This window comes from Phascolarctos cinereus, unplaced genomic scaffold, assembly GCF_003287225.1.
Source record: "Phascolarctos cinereus isolate Bilbo 61053 unplaced genomic scaffold, phaCin_HiC Scaffold_3;HRSCAF=262, whole genome shotgun sequence".
NCBI lineage: Eukaryota > Metazoa > Chordata > Mammalia > Diprotodontia > Phascolarctidae > Phascolarctos > Phascolarctos cinereus.
The window spans coordinates 86,970,399-86,997,981 of NW_027555736.1; the positions used below are offsets into that span (position 1 = coordinate 86,970,399).

A 27,583-nucleotide genomic window follows, 5' to 3' on the forward strand; every position below is an offset into this window, starting at 1 on the left:
CTTTACCTCAGCCATTGCAGAATATCCAGGAGACAATATTTCTTTATTTCCCTTCATCTTTTTTTATGAACTTAGTACTAAATTGAAAGGTTGTTAGAACAGTTGGTTTAAAGGGTCCACAAATTCAGCATATTCAAAAGACTTTTAAGCCTCAGTCTTAAAGAGGATGTTAGGATGCAGAGTTGGGAAGGGTACACATTAGACCAACTAGCCATAGGTTTTGTTTTGCTTTTGAAACAAAGAGAAATGAAACTGGCTAAGGAAATCACTTAAAAAGTCAGAAATGAACTTAAATGAACACCAGTGCTAGGAGTGTATATCCTTCTGGGACATTTAAACAATTACCCAAAAATGTAAACGCTGAACTGCTTAATGGGAGTTTGAACATTTATGCATTAACCTTCCAACCCTACTTTAGGCTTTCATCTGCAGCCCTTGACTGTCACCCATTAAGTTAACTCCTAGCTTCCCTTGTACTCAGTATGATGGAACAGAAGTTAGAGGAAAGTGCCCTGCGTTACTCCAACCATCTACCTCCTTTGCCTCTACTCATATGCTGCTGAATGGAGCAGAAGAAAATGAGGAAGCCATGCTGACCGAGTCCACTCCTCACTTGTGTTATCCAATCTCAGCAGGCTCTTGTTGCAGCAAGACAATCCTTCTGTACCCCTCTAAGACAATCCTTCTGTACCTTTCTAAGACAAAACTCTCACGACAATCCTTCATCTTCTCTTTTCTATTCACCACTTGTCCCAAACCCTTCTTTTCTCCCCACAAACCTGCCATGGCATCCTCTCCCTTTATCCTCTCATCTGGGTACTTTTTGGCATATTTCACTTAAAAAAATGGAGGCCATCTGCAGAGAGTTCCTTCTTCCCATCTCATGCTTCTGACATCCACCCCCACTATGTCTTGCCCCTGGTAACACCCACATTCTTCTTTTAATCTTCATTCTCCTCTTATCCACTACCTTCCCTGTTGCCTATAGCACACCCATATCCCCTCTATCCTTTTAAAAAATACCAAATTCCTCCTACCATTTACACTAGCTGTTGCCTTATATCCCTCCTTCCCTTCTCAACTAAACTACTTATTTTTTTGCGAGGCAATGGGGTGAAGTGGCTTGCCCAGGGTCATACAAGCTAGTAAGTGTCAAGTGTCTGAGGCCAGATTTGAACTCAGGTCTTCCTGAATCCAGGGCTGGTGCTCTATTCACTGTGCCATCTAGCTGCCTCTTCAACTAAACTTCTTGAAAAAAGTTATCGATGCTATATGCCTCCACTTCCTTTCCTCATTCTCTTCTAAATCTTCTCCATTCTGGCTTCTAATCTCATCATTCAAATGAAACTCTTTTTCCATAGTTATAGTTATCAATGATGCCTTAATTGTTAAATATGACGGCCTTTTCTCATCTTTATCCTATATAACTTCTCTGCGGTATTTGACACCTTTGATCACCTCTTCCTGGATCTTCTCTTCTCTCTGGGTTTTCATGAACATGTTCTCTCTTGGTTTTCCTCCCACCTTTTTATCTGCTCAGTTTCCTTTGTTGGATCTTCATCCATGTTGTGCCCACTAACTGGGGGTGTGCCCCAAGGCTCTGTCCTGGGTCTTCTTCTCTTTCCTTTATAGTCTCCCATTTGGTGATCTCACCAGCTCCTATGGGTTCAATTAACACCTCCATGTAGACGACTCTCAGAGTCCTTATCTCTCCTTTGAGCTCCAGTTACCAGCTGCTTATTTGACATTTCAAAGTGAATTCCCAAAGAAAGACTACATCCCTATATGGCCGTGACTCTGATTGCAGTAAGAAATGCTCAGTTTCCTGTCTATAAATGTGCCTTACTTTACATGTAAGAAGGTAAAAAGTGAAAGTTAGTACCCTCTCTGAAGCTTGTAGTCTTAGAAAGTTTCCTGGAGGACTGAAAGGTTAAGTTATATCCCAGAATCGCAGAACCTGGTCTTGCTGACTCTCTATCCATTATGTAATTCTGTCTCTCATTAGACCTCTGTGTGTGTGTATGTGTGTGTGTGTGTGTGTGTGTGTGTGCTTTTAAATAATGATCCTGTGTCCTACTCATTCCTAACCTACACAGCCCCAAATGTGAGATTACTAGGGAGCAACCTAACTGCTGTCACCTGACAATAATTTTTGGCAATGGTGCAGCACAGTAGCCATTTGTGCTAACCTATCTGCAGAGACCAAATGTTAGGTCTGGTTTTTGCTTCACTTTTCCTTCCTCTGCAACTGCCATGAGTTTAGCTGCCATGGAAGAGATTGGAAGGAAGCAGACCTTCTCCGCCTCTTCCCCTTCACCCCACTCAAGACCTTAGAAAGATAGCAGTCCAGAGCCCACTTGGCTTGCCTTGCCCTAGAACCCCAAAGGAGGTTACATCCCTCTAAAAGACGTGACTCTGGTTGAAGAAAGGAATCCTCTTTTCCCTGTCTGTAGACCAGACGTGCCTCACTTTACATTTCAGAAAGTGAAAAGTTTTATGTAAATCAAATTATATTTCAAATATATTAAGGAATCTTACTTTTTAAAGAGATTCTTTACATAAAGCCCTTTCATGAAATCAATTATTTTCTTTGTAAAACCTAGGTTTTATATGTTGTGTTGGCTGAAAACAATGTACATCTGTAATGCTTTCATCACTAATAATGTCTTATACTTGTTAGGACCCGACTATGAAGCTCTTCATTTAAGACAAACCTTTCCAATTTAAAGTTTTAAGAAGGTTTATTGTGTTTTGAAAAATGTTCTGTTCCTACTTAGATTCTTTCAATCCTGGATATGAAGTGTTTTTTTAATAGGTTTTTATGAATACATTTTGTTTTTAAATCACTTTTTTCTCTGTATCTCTTCCCCAACCGTCCCAGATGATGCTACAGAGAAGGATCTTTCTGACCTAGTATCAGAGATGGAGATGATGAAGATGATTGGAAAACACAAAAATATCATAAATCTTCTTGGAGCCTGTACCCAGGATGGTGAGTAATATCTATCTATACGTATATCTTTGACTAAGCCATGTTTTGGTTTTGACACTGTTGTGCTTTTCAACAGATTTGTTTTGAAACAAATGGTTATGCTCCGTTATGATTTAAAATGCACTCAATATTTGTAATATGGTTCTTAAGATTGATTCAATATCATAAGAAAATTGTTTCACAGCCTTAACACAAAAGGGAACTCTGGAACATTTGAAATTCTTTGATACCCTATAAAAAGAGTGGGTTGTGATACAGTTTGATTTTAGGCAGTAGGATTATATGATGCTGCCAGTATGCAGAAGTCTACATTTTAAAAGACAGTTTCCATATTTAAATGTGCAACTTCCAAATAACAAGGGATAGACTTCAAAGTATGGTACTATATTTTGGTCAAGAGAATTTGTGGTGACTATGTAGAAATTGGAATTGATGTCTGTGCTAATCATATAGTCTCCTGAATTAGACCAGGGAGGGAAAAGAAGAATAAAAGAATATATAATGTCCTTTTCTGAGTGAAATTTGGAACCCTCTTACCCATTGAAAAGCCTTTCGGGGCCACCATGACTAAAAACTATTTGCTTAACATTAGCCAAGGGGTTCTCTTATATTGCAGGTCCACTCTATGTGATAGTTGAGTATGCTTCTAAAGGAAACCTACGAGAATATCTGCGAGCCCGAAGACCCCCTGGGATGGAATATTCATTTGACATTAACAGGGTACCAGAAGAACAGATGACTTTCAAAGACTTGGTCTCCTGCACATACCAACTAGCAAGAGGCATGGAATACTTAGCATCACAAAAAGTAGGTTATTTGGTAAAACCAAGCTAAAATGTCCTTGAAGAAAACAGGCTAATTGAAAGACCCTATTTTCTGTATCAGATTCTTTCTTGTCTTTTACTACGCGCAAGATTTTTCAAAGCATTACTCATATTAGCGTATACTAATCAAAGTGCTAAGAACAAAATCTGCCTTGCGAAGGTAGAGTACCATTATGCTATCTAACCAGGAATAACTAAAGCTCATTGGAAATAAATTTAGCTTAAAGAGATAGAATTCTGATTAAATCATTCACTGTGCTGTTTTATAAAATTCGAGGAGATTGATGTTGCTTAAATGTATTTCCTTTCTGATGATTATTTTGCCTCTGTGTATCTTGTTGTTAGAGGTAACCTGGCATAATGGATAGAGTTCTAGGCTCGCCCACAGAAAGATGTGGTTCAAATACTGCCTCTGACACTACTAGCCTTGTGGTCCTAGCCAAATCATTTAACCTCTCTGAGTTTCAGACAATTCCTTTGGACTTTGTGGAGGGAATTCCTTTTGCTGAAGAAACCTCAGCTCTTTTGAGCATTTGAGAATTATTTTGTTAGAGAATATTTTCAACACAGATTTTGAGTGTTGAGTTCAAGGTTTTAGGGACCTTGAAGGATAACTGAGAGTTTTAGTGGTATTAAATATTCTAGGAAACTCACTTCCATCTCTGAGTATAACTCCAATTCAAGAAAAAAAGTTAACATTAAGTATCATTATTTTATATTACCATTCATGATAGTGAACTGAAATTGTATGACCCTATAAAGTTAGATGTTGCCAGAGTCTTATATAAATTATAGTCATGCTTGCTGCCATGAAATTATGAGCTTTTAAGTTATTCACAAAACAATTGGAGAGGCAGGTTCTCATATATTCTACCAGGCTTGGCAGAATTGTCTATAGAAACACATGTACCTTTTTAGGTATTTGTTTCCCCAATGCAGGTGGAAGGAAAGGGGTGAATTAGCTGCCTGTGCATTGTCAGCAACATTCTCTAGCAGTGTTTGGCCTCTGTAGGACTTAGTAGGAATATGGCTTAGTCTGTTTTTAGGAGGTGGGGGGGTTGGGCAATGGGGGTTAAGTGACTTGCCCAGGATCACACAGCTAGTAAGTGTGATGTGTCTGAGGCTGGATTTGAACTCAGGTCCTTCTGAATCCAGGGCTGGTGCTCTATCCACTGCGCCACCTAGCTGCGCAATATGGCTTAGTCTTGAGAGAGCTTTAGTAATTCTTTATTTTCATTGACTGACTCATTCAAAGGTACAGTTGTAAGATTATAGGTGGATATCTCTATTCAAAAATCTGTCTAGTTTAGGTTTGCTTATAGCAAATACTTATGAGATACTTATTTAAATGAATCAATATAGTGCTCAAATCACAGCTAGATAATATCTTTCCTTGGTGCTCAGTAAAGGAAAGAAAGGGGGAGGTGGGCCATGAAGGAAACTCTGGGGTAGTTGTCACCAGCGTCTCTCCTGCATTAGAATGAGAGAAGAGAAACTTGTGCATTTTCATTGCTGCTAATTATGCTACAAAGCATGAGATCCCTGGCTTCTGCCAAGTTTGAGCTATCCATATGATCCTCTGTCTCCCAAGTATTCCCCTATTTCTCTCTTTATCATGTGAAGGATGTATATTCTTGGGGTGAACACAGTCACAACAGTTTTTACAAAAGAAGAGACTGAAAAAGAAGGTGCGAATTAATATTATACTAGCACATAGCTTGGAATCATTTAGGGACTATGGCTGTAAAGATAAGTTGTTCAGGGACAGGATTGGAAATGAGTGACAGAGAGAGATTGTAATGATTACTTTAGGTGATAACTATCATGCTGGAATGGAAAGGAAGAATTCTGGATCTATGGGAGAGAGGGGAGTGCAGGTAGGTATGATGACTTCAGGGGACTTTTTTGGTGCAAATTGGGCCCAAAGATTAAACTGAGAATGAACTGGGATTCCTGTCAGCAACAGTATGGATCATTTTAAGGTTCTAGAAAGGAAATAAAAGCATACAAAGTAGTTGTGCAGTATGATTGTTGGCTGGTTTTGAACAAAAAAATAAATATCCGAGCCTTAGATCTATTTGCCAAAGCCATGCTGTTTTTAGGCCGGTTTCACAAAATAATTGGGTTTCTTTTTGATGAAACTCTAAGCATCCTTCTTGTATAGCTTCTCAGTTGACCCCTGAAGGTTTATAGCATGGCCTTTGCCCTTTGCACCCCATTGGCTTTGACTCAGTACAGAAGAGAAAATAAAAGCGACCCAACTCCCCCAGTTAACTATTTGTAGTTGACAGCTTTGACTCTCTCAAGGGAATAACAGAAATCTCTAGGAAGGGAAGGGGTTTTGTTTTAGGTTCTTAGTATTAAACTTCTATTAGCCTAAGGAGATATCACTCCACTTGTGTTTGGAAGAATTGATTCATCAAATGGGCAGAGCCTGCAAAGAAGCCCTGTCTCATGGTTAGTCAGTGTTAAGCAAGGCACCATATTCTTCAGCATGGCCTTTTTTTCAGAGGCAAACAAATGACCCATCTGTAGGGAGATACACAACTGTGAAAGTTTGGCCCAAGGCATGGAGATTCAGTTTAGAGAAGCATTGAAACACAGTAATAATTAACCAATTTTAAGCCAAGCTGACAATATACTAATAGAGCTCTCAAGAATGTCTCAGACTTCTAGCTCCCAGTCTTGCCAGAAATGGATGTCATTAGTTATTTTTTTTCTGTTTTCCTACATCTAGAGTGATAGAAATTTGTGAAAATGAAGACTAATTGGGAAAGTAAAAATAATAAAATTGGACTGTTTAGTGGAATGGCCCATGGAAAAGTAGCCTTACTTAACTTGCATGGAGTGAACTTTGAGCTGTCCTATGATCTATGGCATGTAATAGTTTTATTTAATTAGTTTATCAACCAGCCAACAAACAAGCATTTATTAGGTACCTACTGTGTGCCAAGCACTCTCCTAGGTGCTTAGGACACAAATACCAAGAAGGAGCCAATCATTGTTATAAAAAAGACTGCATTCTATAAGGGAAAATAACAAGAATTTGTACATGTGTGTATGTATGTGTAGAGATATATTATATATGTGTATATGTAAGTATATATGGAATAAATAAAAAGAGAATATACACACATAAATTCAAAGCAGTTAAATAAAAGGTAGCTTGGGGAGGTCACTGGCAGTTGTGGCAACCAGGAAAGACTTCATATAAAAGGGGGTACTCATCTGTAATAATGTTTAATACTATTAGGATAAAACTTAGATAACAATTTTTATTTCCAGTCATTACTAATATGGTGTGTTAGCTTTGGGTATCAATACTGTGCCAAAACATTTACAAAATCACAAAATAGCTATTCTGCCCACTTTGAAGAAGGAAAAACAACAATAATAACAAAGTGACTTTGATAAAACTATAGAATCAGCCCTCTGAGTGGTGGAAGGGAAAGGGATTTATTGGAAAATGAAGATGATGTAAAAACCAATGATACCAATCATTTTTTTAAAAAGGAAAAAAGCCATAAAGTCAGTTTTAGAAAACTAAGAAGAAAACATAAGAGAAACTCCATTCAAAATAACAGTAGAATGCATGAAATATCTGGGGGCTGATCTGCTAGGATATATAAAAAGTTTATATAAAACTACAAAGTACTCTTCACAGAAGTAAGGGAAGACTTAAGAAATTGGAAAGATATTCACTGCTCATGGTTAGGCTGTGCCAAAGTAACGAAAATGACAATAATATGCAAATGAGTTTATAGGTTCAGTATTATTAGATCAACTTTTTAAGGGAATACTTTCTAGAATTAGACAAAATGATAGCTATTCATTTGGAAGAGTGCTTTAGAATCTCAAGGGAAATAATGAGAAAAAACTTGAATGAAGGGAGCTCGCATTAGCACACTTCAAACTATTATATACAATGACAGTAATCAAAAGTATTTTGTACTGGTTGCAAAACAGTTAAGTGGAGCAGGGAAACAAATTCAATAAGCAATAGAAACAATTGAGAATGGTAGTCCAGTTCTTCAAAATGCAAGAAAACAAATTGTTATAGAAGAATTTCTTTTTTGATAAGAACTGCTAAGGCAATTGGAAAGTAGGTGGATATAAATTAGATAATAATTTTAATAGAAGCTAGCATTTACATAGCACTTTAAGGTTTGCAAATCATTTTACATATTATCTCATTTGATCCTTACAACAACTCCATGAGAGAGGTGCTATTATTATCCCTGTTTTACAGGTGAGGAAATGGAAGCCAAGAAAGGTTAAGTAGCTTGTTCAAAGTCATACAACTAGTAGGTGCCTGAGTAAGAATTTGAACTCAGGTTATCCTGATTTCAAGTCCAGCACTCTAACCATTGTACTACCTGGCTTCCTATTTAGACAATCATCTTATACCCTACACTTCAATAAGATCAAATGGATACTTGGCTTTTATATAGGCCACATTTTTTTAAATTGAGACTAAGGGGGAGGTACCTTTTACAACTATAGCTTAGGAGGAGAATCTTAACCAGATAAAGGACAAAGGATATCATAAAAGCCAAAATTGATTAAAAAAAAAAAAGGAAATTAGGACAACCAGGGCAGAATGTTCACCATATCAGGTATATGTGCTTAGCTGTATTTCTTCTTTGGTAAGAGAGTTTCTCTGAATTCTTCCTCCTGCCCCTACGATTATGATTCAATGATAGAGAAAGCATTAATAAAACCTTGAAAAAATAAATCAGGTAGTGATAACTTATCTTTGACTGGAAAGAAAACAACTTCCAATTTTCTGTGATGTAAAACATGACTTACTTTCCCACTGGTGTGAAGTAGGTTGTTTTAAATGATTTCTCTTTATATCTTTTCAGTGCATTCACCGAGATTTAGCGGCCAGAAATGTTTTGGTGACAGAAAACAATGTGATGAAAATAGCAGATTTTGGCCTGGCCAGAGATATCAACAACATAGATTACTATAAGAAGACCACAAATGTAAGTAGATGGCAACCATGATCCAAGGGACAGTATCTTTTTAGATGATAGATTATCATATTTTAAAACTGGAATGAACCTTAGTGATCTCTTACTTCAAGGCTGGTACATTGGCTGTGAAGTCAGAGGACCTCTGTTCTAAGACCTCTGCTATCTTAGGCAAGTCACAGCTTCCCTGGGCTTTAGGGTACTCATGCACAAAACCACCAAGTTGGACCAAACGAGGTCTCTTCCAACTCTAGTTTGACTTAATTTTCTTATCACAGGCCTTCTTTCTTCAGATTTGTTGCATTTGACCATGCCCACTGCTGAACACTCTTCACAGGAAATCAAGAATAAATTCAGCTGTTATATATATTTTGAGGATAAATTCAGCACCATATTGTCACTCACTTCCTCCTTTCTGGAGCCCGCTATGGGTGGATACTGGATTAGTCCATCATGATGCCAGACCAACACAGATACCTTTGAACACCACATACCATGATGCCAATGCAAAAGAAGAGATTTAGGATCTAAGAACTCAACTACCCTTTCTTATTATCAACCAATTTCCTGAGCACTCATTCCACTGATTTCCTATCACATACCTTCTCATCACCAAGTATAGGCCTGTTTAGTCAAAGCTATAATTCATTTCCATTACCTGCTTGCCTTAAATTCCCCAAGGCAAAGGGCAGTTCAGTCACCTGCTATTTAGATCAGGGGTTTCCCATGGCACTAGCACTTTCCAAAGGGCCTCTCCGGTATGGACTCTGTTCTGCTCTTCCTTTCATCTTTACCTACTTCCCCTCTCTACATCGTATTCTACTCTCCTTCCTACATTTTTCAAAAAACAGAAGAATGTTTGAAGATTGACATTGGCGATAGTTACTTTATATTAAAAACTGCTAAAGAGGGAGCTATGGTGTAGAGAAGAGGTATCAGCCTCTCCAGTGCTGTTCAACCAGATTAAATTATAATTGGAAAATGTTTAACAAAATAAATAAAAATGCAATTCAACATAAGTAATGCTAATTTGTGGTTTTCAAAGTCAATATGTAGCCACAGGGATCTGTTTCTATTGACATAATGAAAAGGAAACTGGCCTTGAAGCCTGAAAGACCTGGGTTCAGATCCTACTTCTGACTCATATTGGCTGTGAGACCTTGGCCAAGTCACTTAGCAACTGTCTAATACTGGTTGCATAGACAGTGCTACCTTGCCTTGGTTGATGGAGCTTCATCACCAGAATTTTACCATCTCAATGAAATCTCAGAACTAGTCCCTTTTCCTAAATAAATGACAAGCATTTTATTATATTCCATCTTTCCATATGAGCTCTTTCAGAGAGGCAGTATGGTATATTGGGGGCAGCTAGGCAGCACATAGACAGTGTCAGGCCTGAAATCAGCAAGACCTGAGTTCAAATCTGGCCTCAGGCACTTACTAGCTTTGTGACCCTGGCCAAGTCACTTAACCCTGTTTGCCTCAGTTTCTTTATCTGTCAAATGAGCTGGAGAAGGAAATGGCAAGTCACTTTAGTGTCTTTGCCAAGGGAGGTCACAAAGACTCAGACACAACTGAGATGACTGATCAACAATAAAAATGATATATTGGAAAAAGCTGGCTTAAAATCCTGCCTCTGATGCCTACAACTTGGGTGATGTTGGACAAGTTACTCAACCTCCTCCCCTCTTTTAAAGTAAGAGGGTTGTCTTAGGTGGCCTCTAAGCCTTTCTAGCTCTGGAGCTACCATCCTGATTCCTTATCCCTCAAGAGGGAGGCTCCTCAGAAGAAAGATTAAGGACATAAAATTTTCTGTGTTCATTTTTTGCTTCTCAGTTATAATAATGAAGGAGAGTCAGATATGAACACAATAACTCTCCTAGTTTGAACTGAAAAATAAGTCTTTTTAAGAGGGTTATCTGTCTATGACTCTTAAAAGTGGTGAAATATTTAACAAGCCCAGATCTACATCATAACACTTACTGGTGGTGATTCCTACTCCTTTGTTTAAAAGATGGGCAACATCAAAATGCGTTTTTAAAAAACTGAATAGGATGTGTCTAGGTTGATACAGCTTAAGGTAAACTCCCTTTTTTTTTTTAATGTGACTTCTTATTTTTTTCCTCCTATATTTGTAGGGACGACTGCCTGTCAAGTGGATGGCTCCTGAGGCCCTTTTTGATAGGGTGTACACACATCAAAGTGACGTGTAAGTAAGGCTACCTTCCCTTCGGTTTCTTTTTTGGGTTGAGGTTTGAAAACATTGAACATTCTTCAGCTTTCTTCATCTTTAAGTGCTTGCTGCATTTCACACATTAATAGAAGGTGCAGGAGGAGTCGGCCTTAGAAAGTAAGGATTTTATGGTAGACTGGTAACCAATGCTCTGTTACTAATCTGCCTGGCTTCAAAGCACATGAAAGGTGGAAAATGCTAACCTCCTTCTGTCAGTGCGGAAGTTTTCCCCCCTTGAACTTATTTACGGATGTGCGGCAACAAAGCACCTAATTTGCCAGACTCTTGGCATATCCTTAACTTCCTTTAAAAAAATAATCCTGAAACTTTTCTCATTCCACTTCAGTTTTCTTTAATTAATCTTTTTCTGCCTTGTTAAAAACAAGGCAGATTTATGTGAGATGGAGTTAGCTTATATGGCTTCCAAAAGCCCTGCCTGCTATATTTATTCTGTGAAAGGTTTCCTGGTATATAATCTTAGCATCCCTGATAAAATGCCATAGAGAATGGCAATGAAGATTCTGTGGCAAAGTCAGCATTCTTTTAAAAGGAGTATGTGTGTGTTTAAAGGGTCAGCTCTCACATGATTTACAGAATTCAGATTTGGAAATTTGGAAAATATTCCTGGCTTTCTGTTAAAATCAACTCTGCCATTTCTTCTTCTGAAATATTATCAGCCAGCTTTACTTCTCCATACTAAAATGCCAGCATAAATGGCCGGGATTTCACAGCTGCAATTTGCTGGGTCATTCCTATCACAAATCCTTCTTCTTCTTCTTCTTCTTCTTCTTCTTTTTTTTTTCTGATTTATCTTGGAAATTCAAGTCTTTCTGCTTGATTTACCCTACCAGGGGTGACTGTGCTGATCTAGGCCTAAAAAGCCCAAATGGTTAACTTACAGACTCCCAATATGAATATGGGCATTTTCCCTTATTATGATACCTTTAAAGCTTTATTTTTCTTTTGTGAAACTCTCCTGACGTGTTGGGTCATCCTCTGAGTAAGCAGACTGGAGGCACTGAATTCTTAACTTCTAATCCAGGCTCTATGCTAACTCCCTCTGTGACCTTTGCAAGTCACGTAACCTCTGTGCCTCAGATTCCCCACCTGTCAAATGGGGATAATGTTAACTCAAAAGGCTCTTTGCAAGAATTAGTTAGCTGGCCCCATTCTGTCATCTGCCTATACTGGTACAGAACTACCCTTGTGGTCAGTCATGTGGGGAGATTGAAGAATTAGGCTGAACATTGAAAAAGGGCTTTGAAGATAAAGAGGGTTTAGCCCCTCAAACTGGTAACTCTATCCATAAAAAAAAAAATTGGTGAGTGTTTCATTTGTTTAAATTGATTTGAATACTCAGAGGAAAATTCCATCAGAACGCCCGTATGTCATCATTCAATGTCTGTATAAATATTGGGCCATGATCATTGTAGAAGTAAACGAGTATGTGAAGATTAATTGTCAGGACAGTCTATTCACTTGTTCAAAAGCAGGAAAGGGCTGAGTGTTAATTTATTTTTTAAAATGGGCCATGTTTAAGTTTCTTTGGATTTATACCAACCTGTTCATGCTTTACTTTCTCCTTTTTTCTGCAGCTGGTCATTTGGGGTGTTAATGTGGGAGATCTTCACTTTAGGGGGATCACCCTATCCGGGAATCCCAGTGGAGGAACTCTTTAAGCTGCTTAAGGAAGGCCACAGGATGGACAAACCAGCCAACTGCACCAATGAGCTGTAAGGACCATTGTATACTCTGGGGGCGGTGCTAGGATTTCATCACACTCAAACTGCATGTCCTGATTTATTTAAGTTCCATAAGCCACTTGATTATCTAAACATGCTATAAGAAAGAATAATTGCTGAAGCTTTCTGGGCTCAGTCCCAGAACCAAGATTGATGGTTATACTGACAACCATTACTTGCTCACAAAAGAAAGAGACATCATCTTTAGGTGTATGGAATAAGACTTGGACCTGTTGTCTTTAAATCATGCTACGAGCTTTGTTTTCTTTCAAAGGATTCCCTTTTCCTAGCATTCTATCTTCTCACTTGGTCGCCACCAGTACATTTTTCTGTCATGTTCATCTTTCATCAGAAGTAGAGTCAGAATAATATTTCTAAGACATCCTTGTGTGCTATACAGAAAGTCATGGCTCCTGTTGCCTTGGGTTCCCCTTTGCTTCAGGCTTGTGTATGGGCTTGCCCAACTAATGGAGAACAGCTTCTTTATAAGTCCATTGAAGACTCATACAGGTATTGATATCACTGGTTAACACATACAGCCTTTCCTAAAAGCTGAATGGATCAATATCTGATTGACAATAGCTTGGCTCAAAGATAAAAATAGGTTATGGAATCCATCTTTAGGGGACCAAACATAATTACAATGCCATTAGAGCTGGTTTCAATGTATACTTTACTTAAATACAAACCAAGTGAATCATTAGTGATATGTGTGCCTTCTGTGCAATGTGAGCCCTCTTTGGAAAGAATGAGTCTCCTAAACATAGAGGCATAAAATAACCAAGGCATAGGATTAACTAAGAATAAACATGATGTTATACCAAGTGATTGCACAAGAGACTATAGTCTCTATTGTGTGCTGTTTCATCAGGATTTCATACAATAAATCTTATGAATCCTTTTCAGTGTATGACAGACTTTTAATGAATAGCTATATTATATAAAGACATTTATTGTATTCTTGTCATTCTTACTATTCTTTTCAGTATAATAGATTTGACCAAAGCCATAATCACTATGACGCCCATGAATCTAGGCCTCAAAGAGCTAATTAATCGGTGAATGATCAGACTAACAAGAATGACTCTTAATTCACAAGGTGGATTCTTAGATATCAATGTAGAATACAGACTTACCTTCTCAAGATGATGAGGCTCAACCAATTATTCTTAACAGCAGTGCTCCTATGGAATCATCTAGCCCTTGTGACATTATTTCACCTAAAATCTGATCATGAAGGAATCAGTTAATAATTTCTACTTCTATCCTCAGTGCTGTGCACAGGGATTGCAGTCAGACAATAAACATTTTTTTAAGTGCTTACTATGTATCAGGTACTGTGTTAAATGCTGACATATAATAAATACTTAATACATGCTTTTTCATTCATTCAAACAATTTTTAAAAAGATAGCTGTACCTTCTTTGATGCAATAAATGTTCTTCATAAAAAGTTTGGTATAAAATATTTTTTATTCAGATCACTATTCAGAGTAACTTGAGAGTGAATTATTTTATTAAATAAAAATTGCTGTTTTTATTTATTTGGCTGTTTGGAAAATACTGATGGAGGTTTCTTAAAATAGCATACTCTAGTGTCATACATGCTAGCAAGAAGTTAATTTACTGAGGAAATTGAATGTTTTTCAGGTATATGATGATGCGGGATTGTTGGCATGCAGTACCTTCTCAAAGACCAACATTTAAGCAGTTGGTGAAGACTTAGACCGAATTCTCACTCTTACAACTAATGAGGTAAGTTCCCTTTAAAGAGAAGCTCATCGTTAATGAATCAAGGAATGAATATAATTCCTTGAAATATGAAACTCTACTGTCTGATTTTGCAGTAGAGTTTATCATTTTTCCTTCTGGGGTCAGACAGAGTTAAACTATGTGTTTTAATCAAATCATGATTTTTCTTGGAGCTGCCTTACTTGCAGGGTTGTGATTTATTAAACCTAAAAGAAAGGCATACACTGAGAAGGGACTTCATCATGTTTTTAGCATCACAGCATTCACAAAATGTGTTTATTTGTGTATATTTTTATGCCCTTCTGTGTGGGAGAGGGGAGGGGAGCCAGCATATGATTTTTTTGCACTAATTTCACGTGTGGAAGGAGCTGGAATTAATGTACAAATTAGATTCTGCTTTATAGAGGAAGAGCATACAGCAAATTTCAGGCTAACTTGAATGTTTTTGGTGAAGTAATTATTGTTTCCTGCTGATCATCACCATTAGAGTAAAAAACTCATAAATTCCTCTTCAGGATAGGAATGAGCAGCTTCTGTAAAAGAAAAACAAAAAACAATAAGCCATACCTTTGGCTAAAACATTTTTAGTCCAACAAAAGAAGCATTTTAATGCTCCTCACTGCCTAAATTTACCCCCAGCAAATCCAAACAGTTGTAGCCACACCATGCTAGACATGAAAATGAGACGGAGATGGGAAAGACGATGTAGGTGGTATTGGTGGTTATCTAAAGTGTGAAACCTCATGGACAAAGAAAAGTCATGGCCTCATCAAAAAGTTTATAAACCTCTCAATTTGATCTTTGCCCTATAGAGAAAACTGTGAGTTGAGTTTGAAATGTTTAATGAGAGAATCCTCCATAAACTATTCCAGATCTAAAGCACTTAATTTAATTAAGGATATAGTCATAAAATTCCTAAATGGAGGGACTCAACCCCAGTCTCTTAAAAATCACTTTTAAAGTTGGATACCTGATCTTTTAAGAAGGAAAAGGAGCCTTTCTAATAATGTCTGGTTTAGAAAATAGTTTGAGAGTAATTTAAAAAAATAATTAAATGTGGCAGTATTAAATCTCAAGGCAGCCGGTTTATCTTGTGGGTCGGATCATGCCTTGTGGTTGGATAAAGGGAGCAACTACATTTAAGTAAGTACAGCTGACCATCACAAGTTGAAAGGGAAGGAACATCTTAAGGAAAAAAAATGAACTTTATTCTCTTGCCAAGATTGTTCAGTCTAGTATAAGTTCCTTATCCCTAGACTTAGAATCTACAGATATATTTCCCTTTAACATCAGACTAAAACAGTTCTGGCCATTTTAGGAAAACAAGAGAAGTGCTAAAGAGATGCTTGAATGAGCCAATCACTGTTCTAACTCTTAGGTTATTTATTTATTTGCATTATAAGTAGTTCCATTCATTTCAAAAGTACAATTTAATATTCTAAAATAAAAAGCAGATAGTCATATTGACCAAAGGAATATAAAAAAAATTGAAGTATCTTTCCTTCTGGAAATCATTACCATATGCTAGAGAAAAATGGTTCCATTTAGGACGAAATTTCATTTTTATCATTGTAAGCGAAAAGTTCCCTTTTGATGTGGTGGGTGTGTTTGTTTCCAGTTGTACGGTTAATGCTGATGTTGTTGGAACTGACACATCCACCATTTCAGATGGGGATTTTTCTTCTTGCCAACCATTCTGATAAATTATTATTATTTTTTTCTTTAATGCATAGTTGCCAACATTCTGTGCCTAGTTTCCTAATAAAGCTGAGGTTGGGCTCCTTTATACCCACATTATTGTTCACAAAATGTGCTTCTTCTCCAGCAGAGTCAAGTGGTACATAAAAGTGCACAAGAATAGCCCCATGACTGAACCAGGTGTGGGTAATGACACCAAAGGATAGTTTGTGGGTATCAACTCAGGTTTTGGCTCATTAGCTGCACTGGTGGTTGTTTTTCGCTGAACCAGAGAAGCTGCTTGCTCTGTTTTAACAAAAGATTTGCCATGTAGGTCCAAACTAATAATTCCTTTTCCCTTCTTATTCCAGTAGTCTGTTTGATAGCTATACACAGAGAAAACATTGATCCCTCAAAGTTTGGGAATATAACCTACACAATATCATATTCTCTTTAATAATTAATTATGGATACATCATTTATGAATTTATTTTGATATTTATTTATATTTTCCTCATGTACTATGCCTGAAGGTAATGAATTTCATATTAAGTATCTACTCTAGCATAAATAAATTCTTTAATATACATGAAATATGCTAATGATATACTGTATATTACTATAATATTTTAATGTAGATATAATGTTGTTTATTATATAATATGATAATACATACTAAAGATATCTCCATGTCTCGTGGTGGTGCTACCTGATTCTGGCACAAACATCATTCTCCATCACAACTTGAAATCACTAGTCTAACATTAAGTGCCTTCCTTGCTCTTTTTTAGGAATACTTGGACCTGAGTGGACCTCTGGAACAGTATTCACCCAGTTATCCTGACACAAGAAGCTCGTGCTCTTCAGGAGATGACTCTGTGTTTTCTCCAGATCCAATGCCTTATGAACCATGCCTTCCCAAGTATCAACACATAAATGGCACTGTTAAAACATGAAAAAAGTGAGTTCTCACTTCTTCAAAGAGAAGGACACTTGGGAACTTGGAACACCAACCTACCTACAATGAGCAGGGAGATGTTTTCTCCAGGAATGTGTTGTTTCAACTTGTATATATGAATAATAAGGAATAAATAATACTTGGAGAAAAAAATGGTCGGGACACGTGTAAGGATTTATACATTTTGAAGCTCTTAACCTTCACCAGGAAAAGATGAATGTTTATGGGGAGTGGACAGCACTGGCTAACACGCCACATCAACTTTCTGGCCTGCTGGAAGCAGCAACTGGAAATTTACTGGCAATGGACTCTTTGGACTTAAGGCAAACACAAGTTCTGCCTTCCTTGTTTATTTTGTAATATTTGGAGAAAATATATGTCAGCACACACTTACAGAGCACAAATGCAGTATATAGTGCTGGATGTATGTAAATATATTCAAAGTATGTATAAATATATATATATTATATATTTACAATGAATTATTTTTTGTATTGATTTAAAAATGGATGTCCCAATGCACCTAGAAAATTAGTCTCTTTTTTTAAAAACAGCTATTTGATAAATGCTGTTCTACACAGAATTTCTTAATTTTCACCTAACGGAGGTGGAAAAAGACTTTGCTTTCAGGGAAAATGGTATAACATTAATTTATTAACTAATTGGTAATGTACAAAACAATTAATCTTTTATTTTTTTTTGTAATTTAAATGGCATTTCTATGCAGGCAGCACAGAGAACTAGTTGACATATTGCTCAGACTTTACTAGCTATCAGATCCTTTGGAAAAAAAAAAGAAATATTTACATTATATAACTAATTTGGGGGAATTAAGCTTTGATTTATTTGTGTTTAAACTATAATGTCAGATGATTATTCTTATCCAACCCAAAATGTCCATATTAAAAGAATCCTTTAATAAGAAGGTATTATATTTTTTGTATCCTTGGTATCTATCATTGGAACCTATGTAATATTTAATTGTCCTTCCCAGGACAAAGAGTACCATCATTCTCTTAAGAAGATGCCTTAATCCATTCTAAGAGGATGGAGCTGACTTGTAATGATAGCAGAATGTACTTCTCTCTCAGCAGCTGGGCTTTTGCCTCGAAGTTGCACATTAATCAGATTAGCTAGTATTCTCTTCAGTGAGTTCTGATAATAGGTTCCAGATTCTTTGGCCTTAAAAGAAGCCTTTTAGGATCTTCAAATATTACAAATGAAAATTAAAATGCAAAGTTATTCTGCTGATGATTGAAGAATACTACCATCTTTTTAAGGGATTGCTTCACCCTATCTCCAACAAGACCTCACCCAAAGATCAGACCTGTACTGATTTCAGAGGAAAGATCACTGTATTAATCATTTTGTATTAAAGTATTGTGTTTTGCTTTCAAAACACCCACTCACTTTGTTATAGCCATGCGGTATGAATGCAGATTACACTGATTTTACGTATTAAGAAATTGGAGAAAGTATTAAAAAATTGTTAACTTTTATACTGACAATAAAATGTTTCTACAGATATTAATGTTAACATGACAAAATAAACGTCACGCAGCATATTTTTTTAATTCTTGTGTCTTACCAAATGGTTTGCTCTCTTTGGCGCTATTGGCCGCAGTGTTGATGATGATGGCTGTTCTAGGAGAGGCAAAAGGGTAGAGGCAGCTACTCGGAGGTGATTTGTTACTACAAGAAAAGCAGGGTTAGAGTGACCCTTCTGGGGAACCAAAGGTCATAGAAGATGAAGATGTCCACTGGACAATCTGTGAGCTGCCAGGCTACTTAGAGACAAGTCAGATGAACATCCTCTAGATTGGATTTTAAATTGTAATTCGAAGGTAAAAAATTTAAAAGTTGCCCAGAGGACAGCACAATTTCCATCAAAAGCTACTTCACAAAATAAAAAAGATATAGGGTTTTTTTTTGTCTGTCAATTAATATAGTCCTGTGATTGTTAAAACCTTTTTTGTATTCCCTTTTGAGTCTTCCCAGAACCAGAGAGCAAGAAACCAAAGTTATCTTTTGGTTTTTCTTAACCTTTCTTAACCTTTTTCTCTGATTTTGTTATACACCGGAACCTGGCAACCAATCAGATGTTCACTAAGTGCCTACTAAATGCCAGATACTGTTCTGGGTTCTAGAAATAAAAGTTCAAAGAGTAAGACGACCTCAACTCTCACAATGAGCTTATATAATAATAACAATAATGATAATAGATAGCATTTATTTAGTGCTTTAAGGTTTACAAAGCACTTTATGAACATCTCGCTTCATCCTCCCAACAACTGTGGAAGAAGGTGATATTATTATCTCTCTTTTACAGATAAGGAAATTGAGGCAAACAGAGGTTAAGTGACTTACCCAGGATCACCCAGCTGTTAAAGTTTATCTGAGGTCAAAGTTGGACTCAGGTCTTCCCGACTCCAGATCTTACACTCTTATCTACTGTACCACCTAGCTGCCTCTATGTTCTAATAACACTACCCCTAGATTGAGAATTTACAAAGGAACTACTAGACACTTCTGTGATCCAGTTTTCTATTTGAGGGAGGGAAGAGGGAATAAAAAGTGAAAATTTATAACTTGCTAGTTTCTCTTTTATAACTTGCTTTGTCTCAGAGTTACTTGAAAAATACTTATGAGCAGGGGAGAGAAGGGAGCAGGGTGTGCAAAATGTAGGCTATGAAATTATTTCTGAATAATCTTTCCTTTAGAAATGCTGAATTGCAGTATAGTAGGAAGAAGACTAGATTCAGAGTCAGGATACGGTTTCTCCTTACTAGCTGTAAGGCTCCCCCCTCAGCTCTATAATAAGGGGGTTGAACAAGATGGTCCCTGAGGTCCTATCCAGTTCTCAAACTAGGAACTCTGTGATGAATTGCACAGTTTTTCTTATTAGACCCAAGAAAAATAAGTTGAATTAGTCTAACCATGATGTCATAATTGCCATAGAACATAAGAGTCTCATAGGTTTCCAGCATTAAAATGCAAACTCTTTGAGGCCAGGGACTGTTTTATTTTATTTTATTTTTTGCACTTATACCCTTGCTTAACATATAGAAAATATTTAAATACTTTTTGCTTGATATGGGGGATTTTTGGGGTCTAGTGACTCATCCAACATCACATAACCAATTAGTAGCAAAGTAAGGGGCCTTAATGACTGTCTGCCCTGAAATCAACTGATTGTAGAAGAAACTGATTTTTAACTTTCCTATAGATAGCACTATGTTTAAACTTGTAGACCCTGAATCTGAAGGTGGTTGAAAAACAGCCCCAAAAGTCTAACTAGTAATTACCTGAGGTAATAGACCATAGCATAGCAGCTGACCTGGTTCTTTCCATAGAGCAAAATAGAGCACCCTTGGCAAACCAGCAAAAATGAAAGTTAGAACTGGCTTCTATACTTGCCATGTCTTCAAAATGCACTATGTGGGCACCAATTTCTTTAAAGTCTAATCACAGAGTCCTGCCCAGCATCCAGTTCAACTTTCAGTAGTCCTCTTTATTCCCCATATTTGAGGATATGCTACTGGTTTTCCCATTTTGTGCTTTCTGCCCCCTCCCCCCCATTGCTAAAACTATTGCTTGTTGTGTAATTACTCTAAGACTTTCTGTTGAAATTTAACAACTGTAGATGTGGGACCATCAAACTGGGTCACCAACAAAAATTAGTTGGAAAATGTGATTCAGAATTTTCCTCAAAACACTGATAGATATGAGAATTGTAGAGTTTGACACAGCTAGAAACATAGCAGGGAAACAGTGAAACCTACACAGGGATAGAACATTGGGCCCAGAGTCAGGAACTTCTGAGTTCAAATCTGGCCTCAGACACTAGCTGTGTGACCGTGGGAAAGTCACTTAACCCCTATTTACCTCAGTTCCTCATTTGTAAAATGGGTACGCACCGGAAAAGGAAATGGCAAATCACTTCAGTATCTTTGCCAAGAAAATCCCATGGACAAGTCCATAGGGTCCTGAAGAGTCACACGTGACTGAACAACAACAAAGAAACTTGGGAGCAGAGTTCTCAGAAAATGCCAGGAGATTGTCAAGATAGCAGAACCTTGAGGACTCGGGGAGATGGCTGCTGAGGCTCTTCAAACGAAATTCTTTCATTCTTTAATTAATTGCCAGCAGCATCAATCAAGTCTTAGAGAAGCCTGGTAGGACAAGCTTATACTTGGAGAGTTGTTTGGTATGGAGCATCAGAATAGAAGGGAAAAATAGCCCTAAGTCAGGGTAAAATCCAGGACTCACGGAGAAGAGCCGCAGGAGAGGGACAGTCTGTCAGAAGAAGATGAAAAAAAATCATTTTATTCCAAAAATGTAATGGCGACTATTTAATAAAATAAACAAATACAATAAAACATAGATTAAAAAAAGAGAGACACTTAGAAACTAACTGACTTTTTGTGGAAGGATTCTATGTCTGACTTCCTTCAGCAATATTCAGTAGATTCTAGTGCCTGCTCCCCCAAACTTTGCCAAGCGTCTATCCTTAATGTTCATTTGGAGCAGCTGTTCTTAACATTTTTGGTGTCTCAGATCCCATTGGCTTTCTGCTGAAGCCTATGGACCCCTTCTTGGCATGTTTTAAACGCTTAAAATAAAATGCATGGGATTATAAAGGAAAGAAATTATTTTGAAATACAGTTATCAATTTAAAAAAAAAGTTCTTTCCCCACCCAGGTTAAGAGCTCCTGGTTTAAAGAATGTGTAACTATGTTTCTCTGAGACATTGGCATCCAAATACTAGGTATTTAAGTTTTCTAAATGGTACAAATGTGGATTGTTTTACTATGGATTTTTGTAATTAAAAGGAAAGTTATTCTTTATTCTCTTCCTTTCTGGAAGAGAGGAAGCAAGGGTAAGAAAACAGGCAGAAACAAAGGTTCTGAGAGTTAACTTTAAGTTTCTTACCCATAAAGTGGATAAAACACTGAGTGGAATACCTGCCAAATAGAAAATTGTAAGAGATCGATTATAGAGATTCTTTAGCCCAACTCCCTTATTTTACTGGTGACCACAAATGAAGGCCAGAGAAGTAATTACTTGCACAAGGTCACACAACTAGTGAGTGTCAGAGCCTAAGGGTCTCTTGATATACCCTAGTTTTACTCCCAGCTGCCTCCTGGGAAGATTTCAGAAACTGATAAATCAAGTTCCACCCGTCCTGATGTATGTGAGCTAAATTGCACATACTGTAAACAGAGCACAAGAAGAGAGATTTTCTGGTTATAATCCTTGAGTAAATCTCTGTCTCTCTTCCCAGTTTTAACTCAGTAAAATCAGAATGTGTAAGCAATTCTTTCTAACTGCTGGATATATTATCATTTCTGTATGTACATTGGAATCTTCATTATATAGACTGCGTTTTGATGTTATTTGGTTTTTGATGTTAGTTGAGATGAAAGAAAAGTTTATCTTCTCTCACATTTCATTCCAAAGTAGCCTTGAAATGACTTGACTGTCCACCCCAGATGCTTTCCATGTTTTAAGAGGTCTTTGGGGAGTGAGCCTTTACTAGACTTTTGCCCTCTGGGTTTCCTGGTAGTGTAGATGAGCTTCTTGAAAGTCACCTCTCAGTTCAGTTCCAACTGTCCAATTCAGTTCCAATAGAACAACTCAGGAAAACAGAAGCCCATCCTTCCTTTACAATGTCTCAGTTAAGATTTCAGAATTTTTGAGATTTAAGCAAGCAAACAAAAAATAAACAGGTCCTGGAAACATTCAGAGAATAGATTTCTTCCAATTTGCAAAGATGTATCTGTATATGCATTGTCTAGTAGCATGCCTGGTACTTAGTAGTTCTCAATAGATTTTTTTTAGATTGAGATTGATGGCTTAAAGTTGATATTTCATCAGTTTCTCATTCTTAGTGACTCATATTTGCATCTTTCAACAAATTTTCCAGCATGCTGGAGTCTTTGATCTGACTCTTTTCACATCTCCTGGGCATAAGTGTAGCACTAAGTCTGTTCTTCTATCTCATCCTTTAAAACATTTTTCCCATAATTGACATTTATTTGGTGTCTATTGTTTGCTGTGGATTCACAGGGTTCCTTTAAATAGCAAGATTCACTTTTGCATTCACAAATACAGTCCAATCTCTCATTCTTGATACATGAATTACTCACTTTTTTTGGTCATATATGTCTTGAAGAATGTCTTTTCCCCAACTTTGTGAGGACAAAACATTGATGGTAATATACTGCAGCACACTTTCTCTCCATGCATTTTTCCTTTGCTTCTTGAGTTCCTTGCAATTTTGAGTCTTTCAAAACCATGCTTCACCATAATTCAAAGACTTTTAGCAAGACTGAAGGAATATTGATGTTAATAAAATGGACTTTTATGTCATCTAACATTCTGGGATTCTTGAAAGAATATTCTTTTGCATCAATTTCCTTCTCTTCATTTAAACAGCCACTACAATAGTTCAGAACCTTATCAACACCCATCTGAACTACTGCAGCAACCTTCTAATTGGTAGCCTCTCAAGCCTTTCCCCTCTCTAAACCATCTATAGAGTGGTCAACATGATATTCCTAAAAGTCACTTTTTGGTGTGGGATACTATAGGGGTTTCCAGTTGCCTCTAGGATCAATCACAAACGCCTCAGTTTCAAATTTAAAACTCTTCACTACATAATTCCCACCTTTCTTCCTCGTCTTGTTATAAATGTATCTTCACTTTTCGGAACAGCCAAGCTGTCCTTCCTACTGGTCCTCGTATGTGACACTCCATTTCTGTGATTCTGCACCAGCTGTTGACCATGTTTGGAATGCACTCACTTCTCACCTCCAAGTCTTAGAATCCCTAGTTTTCTTCAAAGCTTAGTTCAAATACTACCTCCTACATGAAATCTTTTCTAATCCTGACAACTACTAATGTCTTCTCCCTCCTTCCTAAACTGTTCTGTGTTTATCTTGTATTTATTTCTGTGTATATGAGAGCAAGTTGTATTGCCTTCGAGAAGTTGAAAATCTCATTTAAGGACTGCATTCTTCCAACAGAAACAAAACCCATCTTTTGAATAATAACATTTTACTACTACTTCTATATGGCAGTTAGACATAGAATACAATAATAACGATAGCTAGCATTTACATAGTGCTTTAAGGTTTGCAGAGCACATTACAAATATTGTCTAATTTTATCCTTAGAACAATCTTGGGAGATAGGAGCTATTATTATTTTCATTTTATAGATGAGGAAACTGAGGCAGAGAGCAATGAAGAATGATTAGCCCAGGGTCACAAAGCAATCTGAGATCACGATTGCCACTCCTGCCCTCTTCACTTCAGCTGAAGCATAATAATCTTTCTCCAGCCCTTCATAGCAACTCTGTGTGTGTCTTTCTGTTCCAAATGTGTCTCTTGTATACAACACTGGATGGATTGGTTTCCGGTTGGTTTCTGGTTTCCGAATTCTGGTTTCTAATCCATTCTGTTACCTACTTCTGTTCTGTGGATTAGCTCATCCTATTCACATTCATACTTCTCTTCCTTTTTATCCTGTTACTCCTCAAAAGTGTTTCTTGTTTCTGATCACTGTCTCCCTAGTCTGTCCGAACCCCTTATTATCACCTTTTCTCCTCCCCCTGCTTATTCCCTTGTCCTATTGTGTGAGATAGATTTCTATACACAAATGAGTGTGTATATATATTCTTCCCTCTTTGAACCAATTCCAATTCGAGTGAGGTCCAAGTATTGCCCACTCCCTTCCATTTTCCCCTCTGCTATAAAAGCTCTTCTTTGTATGTTTCCTTTATGTGAGAAAATTTGCCCCATTCTACTTCTCCCCTCCCCCTTCTCCTAGTGCCTCTCTCTTTCTCACCCCTACATTATTTTTTGGAAGATCATCCAAATATAATTAACTCACACCCAAATCCTCTGTCTATGCAGACTCCTTTCAACTGCCCCAATAATGATAAAGTTCTTAGGAGTTACAAGTATCTTCTTCTCATATAGGCACATAAACAGTTTAATCTTACTAAGTTCCTTATGATTTCTCTTTCATATTCACCTTTTTATGCTTCTCTTGAGTTTTGTGTCTGAATGTCATATTTCCTATTCAGCTCTGGTCTTTTGATCAGGAATGCTCAGAAGTCCTTTATTTCATTAAATATCCATTTTACCCATTGAAGGATTATACTCAGTTTTTTTGGATAGATTATTCTTGGCTGTAATCTCAGTTCCTTTGCCCTCTGAAATATTATATTCCAAGCCCCACTCTTTTAATGTGGAAGCTGCTAAATCTTGTGTGATCCTGACTGTGGCTCCATGATATTTGAATTATTTCTTTCTAGCTGCTTGCAATATTTTCTCCTTGATCTAGGAGCTCTGGAATTGGGCTATAATATTTCTTCAAAGTTTTCATTTTTGCATCCCTTTCTGGAGGTGATTGGTGGATTTTTTTCAATGTCTATTTTACTTTCTGAATCAAAGAGACTGGGGAAATTTTCCTTTATAATTTCTTGAAATATGATATCTAATCTCTTTTTTCCTCCTGGCTTTCAGGTAGCCCAATAATTTTTAAATTATCTCTCCTTGATCTATTTCCCAGGTCAGTGGTTTTTCCAATGAGATATTTCACATTTTCTTCTATTTTTTAATTCTTTTGACTGTGTTTTATTGTTTCTTGATGTTTTGTGGAATCATTAGCTTTCTCTTGCCCGATTCTAATTTATAAGGAAATTATTTTCTTCAGTGAGATTTTGTACCTCTTTTTTCATTTAGCCAATTCTACTTTTTAAGGAGTTCTTTTCTCAGTGAATTTTCATATCTCCTTTTCCATTTGGCCTATTCTGCTTTTAAAGGAGTTCTTTTCTTTGGCCAATTTTTGTCTCTCTCTCTCTCTTCTTTTTTTTTTAACCATTAGGCCAATTCTGTTTTTTAAAGTGACATTTTTTTCAGTATTTTTTTGTGCATCTTTTACCAAGTTGTTAATTTTCTTTTCATAATTTTCTTACATCACTCTCATTTCTTTTCCCCAGTTTCTCATCTACCACTCTTTTTATTTCTTTCTTTAATGTTTCCAGTAATTCTTGCTGGCCTTGGGTACAATTAGAATTTTTCTTTGACACTTTGTAACTGTTTTCACATTATTATCTTCTTCTAATTCTATGTCTTGGTCTTCCTTGCCATCATAGAAGCTTTTTATGGTCAAATTCTTTGTTGTTGTTGTTGGTGGTTCATTTTCCAGCCTATTTCTTGACTTTAAAATTTATGCTAAAATTGTTCTCTGCTCACCTGGGGTTGGGGAGGCATTGTGACAAGCTTCAGGCTTTTTTGTGCTACTGTTTTCAGAGCTAGTTCTGGGGGTCTGCAAGTTTTCAGTGCTTCCAAGGTGTTTTAGCCAGGGGGAGGTATACTCACTGCTCTCCTGGTCTACTCTCTGGTCTTTACCAAGATAGGGCCCTTTGTCCCCTGAAGCCACAAGTACTAGTGTTCCTCTTGGCCCTGGAACTGTGTGACCAGGCCCCCTCCTCTCTTGTCTCCACAAGTGCTAGAGCTCTTCTTGGCCCTAGAACTATGACCCAGGCCCCTGCTCCTTTGCGACTGATTCTCTCCTCTCTCCTCTGGAACTGTGACCCAGAACTGCTTATGGAAAATAAGGTTGCAGGGGCAGCTAGGTGGTGTAGTGGATAGAGCACTGGCCCTGAAGTCAGGAGGACCTGAGTTCAAATTCGGCCTCAGACCTTACTAGCTGTGTGACCCTGGACAAGTCACTTGACCCCAATTGCCTACAAAAAAAAAAGAAAAGAAAAGAAGGTTGCCATCAGCATCAGCTTCACCTAGTTATCTGACTTTCTGACTGTCTCTGAGTTGAAGCCTTGCTGGTACTGCTGCCATGAGGAGCCTGCATCTACCCTGGCATTACAGACCTATCCTGTAGCTTTCCTAAATTGTCTTAGGCTAGAAAAAGCCTCAATCTGACCTTTTGTGGGCTGTATAACTCCAAAATTTGATTTGAGGTATTTTTTAAAAAGTTGTTTGGAGGGGAATATTGGGAGTATTCATCTGGGCCCTGTCCTGTACTCTGCCATCTGGGCTGCACACCCTCCCCCCCATTTATTTGTGTGATCTACATTACTAGAGGAAACTTTTACACCAAAGAAATCACAGATCCAGTATATTTATATGTGTAAATGTTGTCTTTCCAAAGAAAATATATACTCTTCAAGAATAAGAGGCTCTTTCATTTTGTCTTTGTACCCCTATGGCTAGAAATGTGCCTTTCTCCTTGTAGGCACCTAATAAATGCCAGTTGATTCATTAAGTGGCAAAGCAGGGATTTAAATCCAGGGCTTTTGACTGCAGACACAATCCTCTTTCCAATGCACTATGCTTAGTCAGTCAGTCAACAAACGTTCATTAACTCATCAGGCATTATGCTAAGAGCTAGGGGTCCAA

At 37.3% G+C, this 27,583-nt stretch overlaps 1 protein-coding gene and 1 long non-coding RNA gene across 2 annotated transcripts in view; one reads left to right on the forward strand and one right to left on the reverse strand.

Annotated features, from left to right (window-relative positions):
- The window catches only part of FGFR2 (fibroblast growth factor receptor 2), a 116,778-nt gene extending 98,051 nt beyond the window's left edge, over window positions 1-18,727 (forward strand). Inside the window, 8 exon segments of the mRNA XM_078151020.1 lie at window positions 2,882-2,992; window positions 3,609-3,799; window positions 8,682-8,804; window positions 10,931-11,001; window positions 12,621-12,758; window positions 14,417-14,478; window positions 14,481-14,521; window positions 16,987-18,727. Coding sequence (XP_078007146.1) covers window positions 2,882-2,992; window positions 3,609-3,799; window positions 8,682-8,804; window positions 10,931-11,001; window positions 12,621-12,758; window positions 14,417-14,478; window positions 14,481-14,521; window positions 16,987-17,151 — 902 coding nt within the window. The 3' untranslated portion in view covers window positions 17,152-18,727.
- The window catches only part of LOC110209583 (uncharacterized), a 40,295-nt gene continuing 27,475 nt past the window's right edge, over window positions 14,764-27,583 (reverse strand). The window contains exons 2-3 of the long non-coding RNA XR_002324866.2: window positions 18,742-18,845; window positions 14,764-15,051 (exon numbers count right to left, since the gene is read on the reverse strand). This is a non-coding gene — a long non-coding RNA (uncharacterized LOC110209583). The remainder of the gene's footprint in view (window positions 15,052-18,741; window positions 18,846-27,583) is intronic.